We start from the raw sequence: 19,177 nt of genomic DNA on the forward strand, positions 1-19,177 counted from the left end.
GTATTGAGATCTTTGTAATACTTTCTTCCTCTCCCACTGTGAATTCTTTTAGCAAGTTTATTCAGTTGTTTGGAGCCATGTTGGCACGTAAACTGTAAAACAGCAGCCATGTGGCATGAGGCAATACTGGGAAGGTCCTCTCTCCGCACAAAAGTTTTTTGAGACCAGAAAGATGGCTTAGCAGGTAGAGGTGCTTGCCAACAAACCTGTCCCCCACCCACAGGTCTCAAAATGGTGGAAGGTTGGAGCCCTCAAGTGGTCTTCTGGTCTCCACATACATATGCACACACATACACACTTTAATATGTAATTAACATTTTATTAACTTAAATTTATAAGCCTTTGGGGGAGGAATGTGAAATAGTTCAGTTACTAATATCTCATCATTGTTTTGTTAAAATGCACATTTAAAAGCTTGTATTACACTAATATATATCAATAACTGGTCCCTTCTGTCTACATTTCATAAAATAATTTCATTCAAACTCTGCACAAAATCTATAACCAGCAGCTTGCCCTTGTAGTTTTTGAGAGAACATCACTATTGTGCTGCTTAAAGTCCAGGCCTTAGGAATCTTTGTCCCTGACATCTATAAACATTATACTGAGCTCTAGGCCTCACATAAGGATGGCTGGTCTTCCCACTTACCCAGTAGGTGGGTACTATCTTCATTCAAAGGACTGCTTTTAAAAGTACTTGGAGCTGGAGCCACGGCATTCAGCTTGCTCTTCCAGAAGACCCAAGTTCAGTTCCCAGCACCCATGCTGGGCAGCTCATAATTTCCTGTAATTCCAATTCCAGGGAGATCTGATACTTCTTGCCTCCATGAGTATCTTTACCCATGTGCACAATCCCACACAGATATATGCTTATAAAGATAATTAGAAGTAATAAAAATAGTGGTGATGTGCACGCCTTTAATCCCAGCACTTAGGAGGCAGAGGCAAGTGGATCTCTGAGTTCGAGGCCATCCTGATCTACAGAGCTAGTTCTAGTACAGCAAAGGCTACACAGAGAACCCACAAAGCCAACAACAACAACAAAAAAGAAATATGTCCTGGGCTGGAGAGATGGCTCAGTGGTAAAGAGGATGTGAATTCAAGTCTAGGCACCATGTAACCGCTCACAGCCACATGTAACTTCCTGGGTCCCACAAGTGCTGAAAGCAAATGGTGCACATAAGTTCACACATACAAACACAGACACACGATAAAAGTGGTCCTTTAAAATGCTTGTTATGGCTTCTGATGAGTCTTGAGATTGTACAGTCAAGACCCCAGAAAAGTGCTTAAGTCTTTTGATTTCTTTAAAAACCAACTCTTTCAAGGGCCTTTGTGAACATCACAGACCAGCGGTGGTTGGAACAATTTCAGAAGAATATGTCATTCCCAAACAGAACACTGTTGTCCAAAACAAGAAACCGAAGGGCCTTGTATGGCTGAAAAAAAATGGGGAGAGCTGGGTTTTCATTCTTTTCTCAAGAATAATTTGGAGATTAAAAACTGCAAGGCCAAGGAGGGGATGGTAGCTTAGCGGTAAGTCTTGCCTAGCATGGAGAGGCCCTGTTTCCTCTACAGTGTTAGAGACAAACAAAATACCACAAAATGGTCAGCATAGGTGGCTATATCTGGGGGCTCCCCACTGTGTATTTGAAAATAAACTCCAATATTTTTGGAGACAGGGGTTTCTCTGTGTAGTTCTGGTTGTTCTGAAACTCTCTCTGTAGACCAAGCTGGCCTTATTCATAGAGATCCACCTGCCTCTGCCTCCTGAGTGCTGGGATTACAGTCACCACTACCTGGGAACAGCTCCAAATTTAACTGCTGCATCGGAAGAAGAAAATATGGGCATTACAGTTATTCAAACTCAGTTCAGGCTCCTGACAGACATGATTTTTAAACAGCTGTGCCTTCCTACCTTCTGAATTGGGATAAATGATGTCTCCATTTCAGGGCTTGAACGGTCTTTTTCCTGCCTGATTTTTGAAGAGCTGTTTGTGGTCAACTCCTGAGGTGCATAGAGCAGATTTTTATTTCTTAGTTTGCCATTAATTTATATGTGTTTTGAATCAGACGTACTAGCAGTCTCCCCTGCCCCCCCCCCCCAACTCCCATGCTGCCATTTGCCTTTTATGGTTTAAGGATTTTCACATAAACACAATTTTCACTTAGGCCTCCTTGAAGGCCCTGCATCTGATTTTATAATTTTATACTATAAATTATATAAACTTCAAGATCCTCAAAATCCTAAACTCACTCAAAAGGTCATTCTCTACCAAATTATAGGAATTGTTAGAAAAATTACCTTTTTCCTTAATTTATTCTCTAATTTTTCATTGCTAAAATGGATGACTCCTGTAAATTTCTTCAGAGAATTCTGAGAATAGAGCGGCATTGTCCATTGATTCACGCCATTACTCTTGGTTTGTCTACGCCAGTGTTTCTGTTCAACTTGTGGGTCAGGACCCCTTTGGCAAATCTCTATTTCCAAAAAGACTTGCATTATGATTCATAACAGTAGTAAAATTACCATTATGAAGTAGCAATAAAAACGTTATGGTTGGGGTCATCACATGAGGAACTAACTGTATTAAAGGGTCTCAGCGTTACCGCTGGTCTCTGCTCTGCTCCTAGCCTTCGCATCCAATTGGGTGAAGCAGCTTTGGAGTTCTAGGGAGGTAGAGGAAGAGAGTGAGCTAGAAGGCATGGTCCTTGACCAGGTGCTGGCACTGGGCAAGAACAGGTCTAGTGGGCTCCCAGGGCTGCAGTCATCAGGTGTCTTAAAAGCAGTGTTTTTCTGTGCAGAGGAAGAAGCATTTTTCTTCTAGTGTTGCCTGCGATCTTGGACCTTTCCACATCTTGTGGCATCCCTCATATCGCTGCTTCTGTCAAGTGATATTGTCTGTATTTCTTCTCTTTTTGTAAGGATATCACTCAGGCCACCCCCAGGACTTCATCTGATTTTGGTCACACTGGCAAAGACTTTTTTCAAGTGAGGCCACATTCCAATCTTTTGAGTTGGGGATATAATCCAGCCCATCATAGGGGCATTTGGAGGTTGAGTATTCAGTATTCCAGGTCTCAGGGTCCAACCCTGAGGTGACTATACAGCTTCAGTCACACAAGTCAAGTGCATAAGTTACTTTTCTACTTTTCTGTTGCTGTGAAAAAATATCATGACCATACATGCCAATGCTCAAGAGTTTATTTTGGCTTATGGTTGCAGAGGAGTTCATATGGTGAGGAAGGAATGGCAGCAGTGGCCAGAGCAGGGAGGGAGCTGGGTGATACAATTTCTGCTGCATATAGGAAACAGATGAGGCTATAAACCAAATCCAGCCCCCAGTGACATAATTCTCCCCAACAAGGATCCACTTCCTAAAGATTTCCTAACTTCTCCAACTAGTACAATCAACTAGGAAACCAAGTGTGCAGATATATGTACATGTACAGGGGACACTGCCCATTCAAACCACAGTAACTTTTGTTAATGAGACCAAAATAGCTAATAAGCCATTTATGGAAGGGTTTATTTGGGGATACAGTTCAAGAACATATAGTCCATGATGGTAGTGAAGACATGTTGGCAGCAGTGTGAAGTACACTGTACTCACAATCAGGAAGCAGAAAGAGTACTGGAAACCTCTTCATCCATGCTTCTGTTAAGAAATCCCAATAAGGTTGGAGAGATTGCTCAGTGGTTAGGAGCACTGAATGTTCTTTCAGAGGTCCTGAGTTCAATTCCCAGCAACCAGATGGTGGCTCACAACCGTAACAACAGGATCTGATGCCTCTTCTGGTGTGTCTGAGCAGTGACAGGTGTACTCATATACATCAAATAAACATTTAAAAAGAAATCCCAATAAATTAGACTTCAATGAAAAATTTTTTTTTGTCAGTCAGCCAGGCTCTCTCTGGGGTGAATATATACTTATTCACATCATTTCCATTCTAATAAAAGTCACACAGGAGTGCTTAACCAGTATATAAAGTCACATATGATAGGACCAGATACAGAAAAAGGGAAAAAAGAGAGGGGGCTGGTAGCATGGCACTCACTGCTCAGGCTAGATGATCTGAACTGAATCCCAAGAACCAGCCTTAAAAGCCAGTTGTGGCAACTCATGTCTGTAATTCCAGCACAATGAGATGAAGTGGAGACAGGAGAATCATACAGAAACTCATATTGCTGTGTTGTAGAGCAAGAGAGAGCCTTCCTCATAAATATCACAGAAGAGAATGGTGAAAAACAAGTCCCCTAGACCGGGCAGTGGTGGCGCATGCCTTTAATCTCAGCACTTGGGAGGCAGAGGCAGGCAGATTTCCAAGTTCTGGTCTACAGAGTGAGTTCCAGGACAGCCAGAGCTACACAGAGAAACCCTGTTTTGAAAAAAAACAAAAAAAGAAAAGAAAAACAAGTCCTGATACCCTTCCCCTACCTCCCCTCCACACACACCTTTATACACAAAATCTTAAAATAGGGCTCATCCCAAAGGCCAGAAGCTTCTCTGGATGTGATGGGATAACCTTCCTTGCCAACTTGATTAAATTCATAACCACACCACCAAGTAATCTTTTTTCCAGAAAGTTTTAACTGAAGACCCACTTGAATGTGGTCATCCTTGAGCATTGGGGGGGGGGGGGGAGGAAATGGGGTTCTCAGACTGAATACAGAGAAAGTGAACATTAACTTGAATCACAATGCAACATTTCATTCCATGCACCACTGTAAGAGCCTCCAGGTGAGGGAACTATATATATAAAGGTCTTGGAAAAAGTAGGACTTATCCAGTCTGTTTCCTCATCAGTAAATTGAAACATAGTACCCATGATGAATCATAGTAGGTCTACTCTGATCTATTAAATGCTCAGTGAGTGTTAGCTATGTTGACTAGAATAGCCAAATTTCACAAGACACTAGGTCATTTTAGTGAATATCACTGCTAAATAATTCAAGGACAGCCCATTCCACTATGAATAGGTAGATTGGTTCTACCAATGAGTCTACCACTCTCCAGCTTCAGACTTTTCTCTGCTCAACCATCTTGACCTTGAGATTAACATCTATCTGCATCTCAGGGCCTGTGGGTTTTGCTTCCTTCTGTCTAAAGGTTCTTCCTATAGGTAGTGGCTTGATTCCCTCCTGAAACTTATTTTTATATTCCCCCAAACATGGCATCCTCCTGTTTCAAGTAACACCCACATGGCTCTCTTCCCCTTATCCTCAAGTTATTTTTTGCTACCCTTAAATGTTCCTGTTAACTAGACCGTATTCCAGATGTTTCAGCTGCCCTTAAGGTGTCACTACTTCTGAACTGTACCATATCATTCAGTTGGTGGGACAATTACCAATGTCCCCTCCTGGCAGAGGGCTCTAAGAACACTCTTGGAGGAAGGGTAGGTGGCCTTTTGTCCTGTTTTTCTGGCCCAGTTCCAAGTAATGTGGGGGTAAGAGCCCATGTGACTCCAAGTTCAATTTCTGCTACTCTGCTCCAGTCTTCCTGGACCAGGACTCTGTCAGGTTGTCTCTGACATGGAGACAAAGTAGGGAAGAGCGTTGTAAATGTTTCCTGGTTTACCTTACGAGTTACAGCTGATACACAACATCCACCTCAAGGATTTGGAGGCTACTCATTTTTGGGGTATGTGAAAGAACTCTTGCCACACCATGAGCAGTCCTAGGGACTGCTTTCAAGGTACTCATTTTCCAATGTGCATATATAAAATTATACAGTAATATACATCACAAAACAACCACTGCACTGTGATGGCCAAATAATGGGTTGGAGGCATTGTTGCAATGCTAGGATCAAGTGGTGTAACAAATGAAGAAAAACCCAGGTCACTATCCAAGCATTTATTCATTACTAGTTTTTCTAGTGAGCGGTGTATACACAGATCATTTCAGTTAGTTCTTTTAGCCCTAACTCAGTTATCATGCAGTCAATCAACCTTCAGATTCAAAGACAATCTTTTATCCAGAACATTTTGGATCCTAAACCTAATTTTGAATTGCTCTTAAATTTCTAATTAATGCAATTCTCTAAGACTGAAGCTCACAAAACTTAAATTCATCATCTCACTCAGAAATGACTGAAGATACAGCTACACTATCCCCTTGGAGCTCTGCTTTTACCATGGGCTGACTGGGAAGTGGATCACAGGCTAGGCCGAGATGTGGGATGGGCCTCCTCGGCTGTCCACTTCTACTCTCCTGCAAATCTTGGTAACAAGAGCCACCAAAGCAGACCATGGTTCTGCTGAGAGGCAGCAAGGGCTTATCTGTTCCCACTCTGCCTATAGTAGGCTCTGGTCACCAGGAGGAGTTGGGGACACCTGAGAACAGATATTTGACAAGGGACACAGGACTTGACCACCCAGTCTATTTCTGTGGTCTACTGTTCTCTGGATTCCGTGCCAAAGCACATTTTTTTTTTCTTTTGCAGCAGAGTTTGATACAAACTTCTCACTGTCCCAGCAGAAAAAGGCTAGTTCTTTGACATTTATACCACACCTGAACTTAAAGGATGAGGGGACCACTTACTATTCCAGGTAAAGTAACGGAATAAGCAAAGGCAAGAAAAATGAAAACCAAGAGAGAGCCAATTTTAGGATGACTTAAAGTTTGCTGGGTCCTAAAACCATGCAGCAGTTTTGTTTTTCAGTTTCTTGTTCTGGTTGTTTTGTTGTGAAGAATAAATGGAGATTAAGGGCTAAGCAGGTACCTTGGCAAAGAAGTTGGTGGATGAGACAAGCTTATTCCTAAGGTGCTTAGAAAGCAGAGCCAAAGAGTTGACACAAGGCCTGTAATGGTAAAGGTCAGATTAAATGGACAGTTCACATTACAACAAGACTGATAGGGAACAGTCCCGAGGTGAAAACCTTAATTAATGCTTGAATTAAGAGATGTTACTTTACAGGCTGAATCACTACTGATTAAGACTATGAAATAAAAAATTTCCCAAGTTCTTAAACTGAGATAAATCCATACCTCAAAACAAAATGAACAATTCTCCATAACTTTTACAGATACAATTTGAAGTCATGTACAACTACATCAAGTATCACAATGTTTATTGATAGATACAAGTATATAAAATCAGGGCATGAACATGACTTGATAAATTAAGTAGACTTAATTTCAATACTATAATAAGAGGGACCAATTCAAATTCTCACCATTTGTTTCACACCCACAAAAACCACTTCAAGGGCATTAATGATCTCTCAAACTGATCAGTTTTGTGCAAGTAAACCATGTTTCTTTTAAAAAGACTTGTGCACTTGCCCAGGCTCAAGGATTTTAAAATCTAGCACATAAAGCCCATTACTAGAGGTAGAAATACAGGCAATATACTATTACGGCAACAACCATCAATTACAGTTAAGAATTTTTCTGTAACAACCAAATGGATAATCAAATATTGCAACAACTCAAGTATTACTGAGCAAAGTGCATCTCTACAGTATTCAGTGTTGCTATTCAGTTTTCTAACTTAAAACAGCCTATGGTAACTGGCAGCAAAGAAGGTCCTTGCAATAGACTGCCTCTGCTTGAGAACTTAGGATGTAATTATTGCATGCTGCTAATATTCTATCTAAACATTAAGGATACTCCTAAAGTATTTGATGGTAGACTATGATTAAGACATCACACTACAAAAACCTTATGCAGAAGGAAACCTTACTGACGTGCTTCTGCTTTAAATATTGTGAAAAACGTTACAGCGGAATGAATTTTCGCAGTGGTTAGGTCAAATGCAGTTACATCATAGCAACAGTATGTTTTGCACAATTTAAGGCTTTGGCTGGTTCTTTAGTCAGCTTCTTCCTCTGATTCTTCTTCTTCAGCAGTTTCTAGCCAGGTTAGCCACTGATTCACCTGTAAATTAAATTAATGATTTAGAGCCGGGCGGTGGTGGCGCACGCCTTTAATCCCAGCACTTGGGAGGCAGAGGCAGGCGGATTTCTGAGTTCGAGGCCAGCCTGGTCTACCGAGTGAGTTCCAGGACAGCCCGGGCTACACAGAAAAACCTTGTCTCGAAAAACCAAAAAAAAAAAAAAAAAAAAAAAAAAAATTAATGATTTAGTATAACTTCCAAGTTTTAGATCAGTATATATACCAAAAATGGACTCTGGGAATAAAACTTTGGTCTTTACCTAAGTCTGCTTTCCATAGCCTTCTAAAAATACTGTACAAGTGTTTTGCCTGTATGATATGCCTGTGTACCATGTGTGTGCAGGGCCCACAGCAGCCAGAAGGGGCCATTGGACCTTTGAAAACTGAGGACAACAAGTACTCTGAATTGCTGAAATGTCTCTCCAGTTCCCGACCAGACAAGGACTCACACAGCCCAGTCCAGACTTTCCTTGAATTAATCATGTAACAGAGGACAACTCTGAACCTAGTCCCTGTCCTTCTAACCCCAAAGTGTTAAACTTCAAGGCATGCACCATACCTTCCAATTAACTAGTCTTACACTTCAGCCAGTCTTTCTTCACTGTAGTCTTTCTTATCTAGTCCAAGACAGCAACTCTTCCAAACCAAATTTTATTAGCATATAGACAGGGAAGGATGACATGCCAACATGCCTACCAGACTTATCAGATTTTCAAAAGTAGGAGTGGGATTAATCCTTAATGATATTCACAAAGTAGCCTACAAATCTTAGAAACTATAAACCAGGGTTTCCTCAAATCTGAAGCCTAGGAAAATAACGAGTAGAACTATCTGAATTGTGCTAAATGAGAAACTTTAGTACCAGACTGGGATTAAACTATTAGACTCATTATTTACATACATTATAGATTATGGAATACTTTGATGTCAAGTTCCATTTAAGGCGCTAATTCCATTGATAACAGAAAACCAAACTAGATCATAAAGATGTTTTTTTTTCACCTAAGGTTTAACTAACTCTTTAACCATGTAAACAGCTTTATCACCAAAACTGTCACCTAATTTAACACCTTTATACCCCACTATGATTTCATCTTATAACTTTATCTCAGTTTGCTAACTGCCTACTTGACTGTAGCTTGTAACACACAGTGCTGACCGGCATACCTTTGGACACATTCAAGTTAGAAAGAGGGCCTTTTAAATACTAAGAAAGAAAATCACAAACCAAACCAAGTTGACAGGAAAAAAAAAAATCCCAACAAAGCACTTACCTGGAACAAAGCCTTGCCTTTTCCTGGAAATTCTTGAGTTATGTCTTCCTTCCAAGCTAAGAAAGCTTCCTCTTCAATAATTTCCATGTCATAGAAATGAACGAAAAATCGAAGCAACATGCCTTTAAAAAAATACACAGAATACAGTTCATAATTCAATGTGCTATCCACACTGCCCCTCAATCCTGACTCCTGATCAGTGGTCACCTCACCTTTTGGGAAGCTGCTGTTGTAACAGTGCACCTGCAGAGCATACAGGGCACTGACCTGTAGATCCACATGATCATGAAGGAATTTCTGCATCACTGGCTTAAAAGAGAGCAGCAGCTGTTTTTCCTGCTCTAACTGTTCTTTGGAAGGAGCAGAGGAAGAATCTGTTTCATCGCTGGGTGGGCTTACTTCACTAGAAATGTACTGTAAGAAGCTGAACAGCAAGTTTTGTTAGAAACCCAACAGTTGTTTAGCTCAACACAAACTGTTATTACTGACTTCTTTCTGGCAAATGAACTAATCATCTTACCTGGTCATTAATATGTTCACAAATCCTTTATCTACATGAAGTTTGGGAGAGATGTTATCTTTAATCCATTTATATATAGTTTGAGGGGATGGATCCAGCTTAATTTGCTTCAATAATTCCTTCTCCAATTTAAGGAGTGGGAATAAGAAACTCAGTCCCTTTCCTTCCAAAATCTCCAACATCCGATCCTTATTCTGATCAATTTCTGCAAACACAAAGCAATTTCTCATTTTATCAAGTTGGCCTTAACTAGACAGAGCTTTACAAATGATTTCTTAGCAAATGAAAATCCACCCAAGGACCCACATCTCCATTTAGTGTTAAGTCAGCTGGCTCTTACCTGGCAGCATTTTCTGCATATTGACCTTGCTTTGTTGAAAAAGTTCGGTTAACCATTCTCGGTCTTGCAATTTAGCTAATTGTTGAAGACAAAGTAAGAAGAGAGGGAAGTGGGTGCCACTCTCTAGTGGTTGAGCTAGTTCTGAAATGCTCACCAGCTCTGAGATTATAGCACGAGCTGCAAACTGTGCCAAGTAAGATTTCACCAAGGGGATGTCAACCTCCAGTTTGGGGCACTGCTCCAATACATTCAGGAAAGCCTTGTGAAGAATATCCAAAACAGTTTTATTAATTTCCAATCTTAACTGGAAAGAAGTTACCGTACCACACTATCAGTAGAATATTCTACCTGCATGAAGTTGTCACTTGTGGCTATCCCTTCCTGTTTGAGTAAACTGATCAAAGAACTTGCTTTTTCTTTATCTTCATCACTTCTATCAAGTGACAGGATGATCACTTTGCTTAACATCTCAGGAAGAAAGTGTTTTGGAGCTCTCATTTCTCTCACACCACTGACAGCATCGTTGGCATTTCCACTGTTCAGATATTCAGTCACAACAGCTTCCTAAGAACACAATTCAATTCCCATTAGCATTCTCTACCCTCAAATGTTTTCCAAGCAACAGAGATTGACTATTTGAGGCTTTCTGAAACTTACGGTCAGTTTAAGTAGTTCTTCCTTTGATGGTGGTGGCTTTTTGCTAGTCTTGGCAGGCTTTTCTTGGATAAGTGGTGGATTAGTTTTGAGACCAAGTTGAGGTGTCTAAAGACAAGAAATAACACATTTAATCAAAATGAAACAAATCAAAAATAACAGCACTACCATGAAGCAGAGCAGAGGAAAGGAAACACTTGAGTTCTCATACACCTTCAGGGACACTTAGAAGTGTACTATACTTTGGGGGACCGTACCTGTCCCAGAGGTGGTGTTTGAGTGCGTGGTGGCTGTGCACTGGGAGGAATCATAGTTATCTGGGGCTGAAGTTTTGGCACCTGATTTTTATTCATTAGAAACGACTGAGCAGGCCTCAAACTAATCTAAAATTGAAAACAAATCAACATACAACCAAGTTAACAGAGCTAATGAACATAACTATTAACACTTTCAGTATCCCGCAACTAATTCTATACAAATCTATTATACACGTTATTTCATGTCAAATAAATGTAACTTACGGGAAAAATACCTGATTCAGAGTAAGATACTGAAATTTAAAAAAACTTCACAAACCTTATGTTTGTACTGTTCAAGTCTCCCAATATCAGCAATGCAGATATAAACCCTTTATTCTACTTAGTATCTGTACCATTTTCTCATGATAACTATATAAATAACTTAGAAACTTGCCCTCATATCTCATAATCTTCGCTCATAGGACGCTGGACACCCAGAGAGAGAAAAGGAAGCAGAGAAAAGTAGAAGAGAAATTAAAGACAAAAGAGTAGAGAGAATAAAAGGAAAAGGATTCCAGCTTTTAGTCCTCTTTCGCGTCTTTTTATAATCATCGGGCAAGAGACTTCTGCACTGACAAACTACTGCATAGAAGTAATGTAGGCAAATGTACCTCATCTGCATTAAGCTGTCCTTTCTTAGAAAACCGAGGTGGCATATCCTTCGACTGTCCTTGTAGCTGGGATAAGAGTCCCTGACTCTGGTTATGGTAGAGCTGGCTTAGCCCCTATTTCAGAAAGGGAGAAAGAAAGTCTAGATAAAAATTATGGTAATCAAGTACCAAAGGCATGAGCCAAGCCATTGCTTTGCCCAGAAAAGGTGAAACAGGGAAGAATATCTAACCTAACTGTTGAATAAAGTGATGTGATTTTACTAATCTTAAGGATAAGCATCTTACTCAATTTGAAACTGTCAGACGGAAATATGCTAAGAAAAAAAAAGCATCAAAAGTCAGCTTCATTTAAAAATAAAGGGCAAAAGGTATTAGACCTAAGGCTAGCCCTAACACTATCAATGTCTTACCTGGCTTTTCATAAACTTGCCCCCCATCTCTCCAAACTGTGATTGCGTGGGAGGCATGATGTGTCCCCCATGGCCATTGAAGAGCTGATTTGAACGATGACGTCCCATTGTGGGTGAAAATCTATCCTGGATAACTCCTGGACCAGTACCAATTCCACTACCTTAAAATACAAACAATTCTTAGATATACACTAAAACATTAACTTGTAGTTTTACCAAAACACTGCTGTTTATTAAAATTACCTGGCATTTGCCCAAACATATCAGCAAGTCCCCCAAGTGGGTCCCTATCCATTTTCATCCTTGGCGGCATGAACGGTCCCTCCAGGAAGAAGTCATTCCTCCCTTGAGCCATAGGAGCAGGAATAAATACTCCTAGATCCTTAGAGAAGGAAGTGGGTAAGTACAGTCCTTATTACTACGATGTAATGCTATCATTCTCCCAAGTGGGATGAAGGATGCTACAAAGCAATACCAATTCTAATTTTTGAAGAGCGAGGGACTGTGCTAAGATAAAACAAGAAATCAAAAATGTCTTACTTTTACCGCATCTTGACGGATTTGATTGATCGTCTTTGGTCCATTGTCAAGAAAAGCCTTGCGAGGAACCCAATGGTGCTCTCGCAACTCTACGGTATCCTGTAATTTTAAAAATATAAATTGTATTTTACCATTCCAAATGAAAAACTCAAAACTTTGAACATTGTTAAAAACCATCTCACCTGCAGTAGGAAACGAATCCTGGCTGGCAATTCCTTACTTAACATTAAGGAACACATTCTGGCAAAGTACTGATCCATTAAGGACTAATAAAGAGACAAAAATACATAATTAGATATAAGGTAAATGTGTACTAAGATACTTTAGATTATTATGCTATAAAAGTCAATGACTAGAGCAAATACCACCTCTCACAAGTCACCTTTTACACTGGTCAACAAAAACATACCTTGGCTCGTTCATGGTCTAATCGAGGTCCCACTGTCCTCATTATCTGACAGAGGCACTCCAAATCCTCTCCCATATCTTTGAGTTGGACTCTCTTCTTCTTTTCCAAAAGCTACCAAAATAACATGTTTACAATCATAAGTTATTCTTTTTTTTTTTTGGTTTTTCGAGACAGGGTCTCTCTGTGTAGTCCTGGCTGTCCTGGAACTCACTCTGTAGACCAAGCTGGCCTCGAACTCAGAAATCCACCTGCCTCTGCCTCCCAAGTGCTGGGATTAAAGGCGTGCGCCACCACTGCCCGGCTCATAAGTTATTCTTGTTTATGTTGTTTTTCCTCCTTAGATTTGGACTGACTCATTTGTAATTAAAATTCCTAAAACATGTAAGACAATGCTTTCCTACTGGTCTGTGTTGAAGAAACCCTCTAAGAATTTTTAACACAGGCAAGCTGTTCTATCTCTACTACTTTATAAAGTACACTACAAAATCCTCTAAGTTATCTCTGGTTATCAAAATTTGAGTAATTGCCTAATTTTCCCCAAATAAAGATGTTCTCATCGACTCCCTCACCCCTAAGCCACTACAACTCGAGTCATACTTACTGTTTTGATGCACTTATGAAGGATAGATTCATGAATAAGATCAAGCTTGCCAAGTTCTCCAATGAATTTGATGTTCCCCAACATCTTGATCTTAGCAATGGCTCTCTGTTCCTCCTCCTCAGGGAGGAGGGGATTTTCACGCTTATCATAGACTGAGGGAAAGGAAGCAAACAAAATTAAAGAAAGAACACTTAGAACCACTCTTTTTTTTTTTTTTTTTGGAGACAGGGTTTCTCTGTGTAGCCCTGACTGCCCTGAACCCAGTCTGTAGACCAGGCTGGCCTCAAACTCAGAAATCTGCCTGCTTCTGCCTCCCAAGTGCTGGGATTAAAGGCATGTGCCACCACTGCCCGGCTTAGAACCACCCTTGCGTTCTGACCTTTACACTTAGGCCATGGAATGCAAGTATGCATGCATGCACACACACAGACACACAAATGTAATAAAACACCCAGTACTTAATAGTAAATTTAAATTCTTACCATCAACATTTCTGGTTCGGTTTTCAAATTCATCTTGCAATTTGGAAATCAAGAGGCGTCTGAATGTCTATTTGAAAACAAGAAGCATTATGGGCTTTTTAAAAAAATATCTTTCAAATTAACTTCGAAACAAAGAAAACAAGAATAGCCACTCACTGTGCTTTGCTTCTGTCCTGGTTGACCCTCTGCTGCTGGGCCATCAAAGTTTGGTGCATCTTCTGCCAATCGCAGACATAGCTGAGCATACAGCGAGCTATACTTTGGCTCTTCTAGGGCTTTGTCCACAATCTACATTAAATTATTAAAAAACAAACCAGCATGAACTGGAAGCTGAAATAGCCCCCCTTTTAAACAGTCTTACTCTTATATTTCACAACAAATCACAATCTCAATTTGGACACCTCAGAAAAAAACTTTTTAATAAGTTTTTAAAATTTAACATGTCTGGTATAATCTGATAGATCTCATGTTATATCTCCCCAGTTAGAAATGAACTATAAATCATAAAACCACAGAGATGCTGAATTTGGGATCCAACTCTGTGGTAGTCATGTAAAACAAGATGCCAGAATCTGGTATCAATTATCATAAAGTTTCCAAAACTACTTTCACAAAAGGAAAACAACTTAACAGCTATTTCTGGACAGCATGGTCAACCAAAACAAATGGTTTACCCCTTGGATCGTGATACTATTAAATGTTTTTGTTTTTATTAGCATCATTACTAAATCATATCTATCATATATGTATACGTCTCAAGCATATTAGGTATGTATATATCACACATCTATATCTAGAACTATTATTATCTATATCTAGAACTATATCATTATTTATTGCAATATTTCAGTTAAACTTGGGTCTTAAATTTCTCCCCCTCTTTTAAGCTAACATTTAAAACTTACCAGCAGTATGACCCCTTTAAGGATGAGTTTAGACTCTACACCCACATTGAGGAGCTCAAGGCATAGCTTGTCAAACTTTTCAGGAGTAAGCTTATTTAGTATGCTGAGGGAAAAACAAAGTGTGACTTAACAAAAAAAAAAAAAAAATCTTTGCGCTAAAAAATAGCATTTAAATTTTGACTTTCCCTTTATGAGCTCCCTAAGCAAGAAAATGTTCCCCTTTCCCCTAACTTTTGAGAATTCCATAGTGTATTTTTAAATCATAAAATTTTCTGACCCCCAACTCCCCCATAATTTCTTCCTGAGTGTAAGACCTTGCCCTGGAGTGTGGCTAATGTATCAATTGATACTCCCTCTCCCAGCAGCACATATTTGTTAGTAGCTTCTTGGCTAGGAGTAGGGCTTTTGTCTGGCTTGAGCAAATCTTGAGCATGGTATTATAGAAGTGTTCATTTTTCATCCAGAGATGCTGGAATCACTTCTCAGTTACAGCATCTGAATCATATTGGATTTTCCTGCTGTTTCACAGGAAACCACTTTAAACCCAAGATCAGTAAATCTTCCTTATATGGATAGACCATGAGTTAACATGGTTGTATTACCCATGTCACTGAGTTACACACTAGACCAACATGGGAAATGCCAGCGTAAGCTTATTTATGGGCTGTAAACAAATAACCCTTGCTGTCAAATACCAATAGGCTACTGTTCTTCTGTCTAAGATTTTTAAAAATATCGCCGACATCAGAATCCACTATAATGTAATCAATGCCTAATGAATCCTGCCAAAATCATGCCTCATGAATTTTTCAGTACACATACTAGAATACAACTCCTCTACTTCTCTCAGAACAGAACTTGGCACTTACCCTCTTACTTTCCTGAAGATTGCATCATGTCGTTCTTTTTCATTTGCGGAGTTGTTTGCTGCGGAGTTGTCATCTCGTCTAGTGCTTCGTGCAGGAATCCATTTCTGAGCGTTTTGCCCTGGGGTTTTCCCCAGGAACTCGCTAGTTTAATAAAACATCAATGAAGTGGCTTACAATAAAGGAAAAAACTTTAAACACAACATCCAATAACAAATGCCATACCACCCTAAAACTGCTAAACAGAGGGAAAGAGAGCCACCAAACCAAAACCTTAGGCTTTACTACTTCCCCACAGCAATCCTAAAAATCTTTTTTCAAACAGCATCAGAGTTGTCCAGATGGCTTCTTAAAACAGACTGAAAAGGCTCATTCCCAATTCTGTTCTAGTAGGTTTGGGGTAGTACCTGAGAATTTCCATTTCTTAATATATATACTCCCAGGCAAAGCCAAAACTGCTGGCCCAGGCACCAAACCTTGAGACTCAATACTAAAATAAACTTAAGCAAATTCCACAGACCACTTCACAAATACCCTGTAGTAGGGATAGTAATTTTGGAATACCAGCAAACATAAACCAAAAGGATGAAAAGCAGTTTGAAATTATGAATCACATCAAGATTACTGATGATTTCTCAGATTATCCTGTTAGGCATGGAGAAGTCTTTAATTAATCACACTGACAGTTTTTAAAAGTTAACTGTCTTTACAAGTTTTACCATACCTGTTGCCAGCAGTCTTGGGATAGTGCTGAGGTGCACCCCTACTTCCTCCTCCGCCCGAAGAAGCACTATTCAAAAGAAAATTTTTACTATACCAATTATGCCTCACTTGAAAGGGAACCTATTTATATTTTAGAAATTGCACAAAGTGAACCTTGGCCTAAAAGAAAGCAAACTAGAGGCTAGAGATGGCTCAGGCATTGAAAGCAGTTTCAGTTCCTAACATACACATGGCAGCTCACAACTTTAACTTCAGTCCCAAGGGATCTGATGGCCTCTTCTGATACTGTACACAGAGGTGCAGACATACATTCGGGCGAAATAACCCCCCACCACCAGTATTCCATTTACTCTTTATTCTAGAACCACAGCACATTAGTGGGATCTGGTAATGACTCTTATGACTGGGCTTTTCAGAACACCCCTCCCATGTATCTACCCACACCCAAAACCATACCTGAAACGAGAAGCACCCCCTTCTGCAATCGCACTCTCCACTTTGGCGGCTTGACAACGAAGAATCTTCAAAAGAATAATATTAATGGATGGGGTGGGGAGGGGAGGGGATGGTAGAAATGAAAAGCCTGTAAAGAGAGAAAACACCAAAATTAGGTACTGCTATACAGAGCTATAAACTTTCAATTATAATTTATTTTGGCTCCCAGCACTGCAGCTGATTTAACTTTCACTGCATTGCAGCCCTCAGAAGACTAAAATAGAACTAAGTAAAAAACCACAAATATACAGTAAAATCTTGTTTAGCCACGTGGATTCCCCTGGTATTCAAGGATGCAAAGGACAGCTTTCGTAGGAAAAAAATCTGTATACTGCCTAGGAAACAGTCATATTATGAGGCCCTTAAAATTTTACAGAAACGCTATCAACATCAGCGGTGCTACAAGGGGAAATGTCTGCTGTACTAATATGGGTGGCCCGGGGTGGTGACAGACCGGCCAGGCCCTCATTACCCGGTGTTGGGCAGTTTTCTCCTCCGATAGTCCTTAAACCACCCCCATTTATTTATTTATTTGTTTATTAATTTATTTATTTAACACAGGGCGCGTGTGGAAAGCCGCCGGAAGAGCGGGGCCACAACATGGCAGCAGGCACCTCCGCCCCACTCTGCGCGAACAAAAGAGCAGCGAGTTCCTCCCCCAGGCCCAGTCAGTCAGGCTCAGCTTCCGACCAGCGACTAGCGAGGGCCCAGGACTGGGCGGGAGGCGCCCCCTCCGGGCCGGCCCTTTGTTCTCCCACAGGAAGGCCGCCTCCTGCCCACCCGCCGCCTCCACCATAAATCCCCCGGCTGACAGCGCCTCGGCTGCCATGGCCCACAAAGGGACAGAGACTCGCTCTCCGCTTCACCCGAGCGGGGCATCCCGCAATAGGGCCTACACACCTCCTCCCCGCCGGGAGGCCGGGCTCCGGACTCGTCCGCCTCGCTGGTCCCGCGCCAACGGCCGGGCCCTGCCGCGGGCCGCGTCCCTCCCGCCGAGGCGCGAGGCCTGCCACGCTCGCACGCTGTTCCCGGATCCCACGTCAGGATCCCGGCTGCGCCCGCCACTCGACCACACGCCAGCCTAGCTCTTTGGTCGGCGTGGGAAGGAGCGCAGAGGCCATAGATTTCTAAGTAGCCCAGAGGCAGAGGAAAGGCCGCCCCGCCCGGCTCCGCCTGCGGCCGCCATTTTGTTCCACTCGACAAGAAGCGGCCAGGGGCGGCGGCCATCTTAGAGGGCTCCGCTCGGCGGCGGCGGCGACTCCACTCACCTTCACCGAGAACTCAGCAGCTGCCACCGCAGCTGCCTCCTCTGGATCCGGTCGTCGGGGACGGGGAAGGGAGGGGGAAGGGGAACGGAAAACAAAAAAAGGGGAGGGAAGGGGGAGGAAGGAGACGGGGCCGGCCTGAAACTCTCAGCTCAGAGGAGTAGCTGCTGCAGCCGCCACCTGGTACCCGCTGCCACCTCCATAGAGCTCCGGCTCGCTGCTGGCGCTGAGGCGTGTCTGAAGCCGAACTTATCACTCTGCGGCGGCCGACCCACCAGAGCCTCCCCGAGTGGCTCCTTCGCTATCCAATCAGCAGCCGGGCTTCCGTCCGCTACCAATCCGCGCAGGGCGGTTGGGAGGAGCCAGCGGGCAAGCTCGGTTGCGGCGCAGCCCCGCCGCAGTGCGCAAAGCCATATTCGCGAAGGCTCTGGGGCCAAGCCAGTGGCGTAAGGGCGGCGGGCCGGCGCGCTGCGGGACTCTTGCGTAGCGCCCGGAGCCCAGTGAGTGTGCGTAGCCGGGCCGCCTGGTCTTTCTGGGCCGGCGCTTTGTTCCGGAGTCCGAGCTTCATGCTTGCCTAGAAGAACCTCTTCCTCGCCTCTCCTCCCTGACCCGCCCGGGCCTGGTGCCCCGAGACCTCGGCATGGCCTCGCGGCCTGGCCTCGGTCTGGAGTCTGGGAGCTTTGCTGAAGAGAGGGACGTGTGCCCATCGATAGGAGAGCGTTCTGTTTGTTGGTCCTCCATCTGCAGAGTAACGAGAAAAGGATCAAAGGAAGGGCTTTGTACCCCAGGCTAGAGGCAGCTTTTCCTCAGAATGCTCGGCCTCCTGTCACCGAGCTTGAACCAGAATATGCTAGGCTGGCTTGAGAAGTGTTTGCAGAGCGCG

At 42.2% G+C, this 19,177-nt stretch overlaps 1 protein-coding gene and 1 non-coding gene across 3 annotated transcripts; both read right to left on the minus strand.

Annotated features, from left to right (window-relative positions):
- Positions 1–5,842: 5,842 nt before the first annotated feature.
- Positions 5,843–18,621, minus strand: Eif4g2 (eukaryotic translation initiation factor 4 gamma 2). Of its 2 annotated transcripts, XM_028768022.1 has the most exons (22): positions 18,298–18,546; positions 16,991–17,117; positions 16,536–16,601; positions 15,815–15,955; positions 14,946–15,048; positions 14,197–14,328; positions 14,041–14,107; positions 13,559–13,710; positions 12,958–13,068; positions 12,731–12,814; positions 12,549–12,647; positions 12,252–12,390; positions 12,009–12,169; positions 11,599–11,712; positions 10,946–11,071; positions 10,692–10,796; positions 10,383–10,598; positions 10,035–10,293; positions 9,695–9,899; positions 9,387–9,598; positions 9,175–9,296; positions 5,843–7,882 (listed from the first exon to the last, which is right to left on the minus strand). In XM_028768022.1, exons 8-22 carry the CDS (start codon positions 13,640–13,642, stop codon positions 7,817–7,819), a joined length of 2,103 nt encoding a protein of 700 aa, XP_028623855.1. In that variant the 5' UTR covers positions 13,643–13,710; positions 14,041–14,107; positions 14,197–14,328; positions 14,946–15,048; positions 15,815–15,955; positions 16,536–16,601; positions 16,991–17,117; positions 18,298–18,546; the 3' UTR covers positions 5,843–7,816. The 2 variants fall into 2 exon arrangements, with proteins under 2 accessions (XP_028623855.1, XP_028623856.1); XM_028768023.1 differs by lacking the exon at positions 11,599–11,712 and having other exon boundaries at positions 18,298–18,621.
- On the minus strand, positions 11,378–11,546 carry LOC114621785. Its single transcript, XR_003711474.1, has one exon. It is a non-coding gene; the product is annotated as a small nucleolar RNA SNORD97 (small nucleolar RNA).
- Positions 18,622–19,177: the final 556 nt, after the last annotated feature.

The sequence above is a fragment of the Grammomys surdaster genome, unplaced genomic scaffold, assembly GCF_004785775.1.
Source record: "Grammomys surdaster isolate TR1022 unplaced genomic scaffold, NIH_TR_1.0 184, whole genome shotgun sequence".
In the NCBI taxonomy this organism is placed as follows: Eukaryota; Metazoa; Chordata; class Mammalia; order Rodentia; family Muridae; genus Grammomys; species Grammomys surdaster.

Bases quoted from the DNA above. Each gene is read 5' to 3' on its own strand.
- Eif4g2 (XM_028768022.1), bottom strand. From the start codon at position 13,642: ATGTTGGGGAACATCAAATTCATTGGAGAACTTGGCAAGCTTGATCTT. The intron at 12,170-12,251 runs GTAATTTTAATA...TTGTATTTTAAG, and splicing joins TATGTTTGGGCAAATGCCAG to GTAGTGGAATTGGTACTGGT. The intron at 7,883-9,174 runs GTAAGTGCTTTG...TTTAATTTACAG, and splicing joins AAGGCAAGGCTTTGTTCCAG to GTGAATCAGTGGCTAACCTG.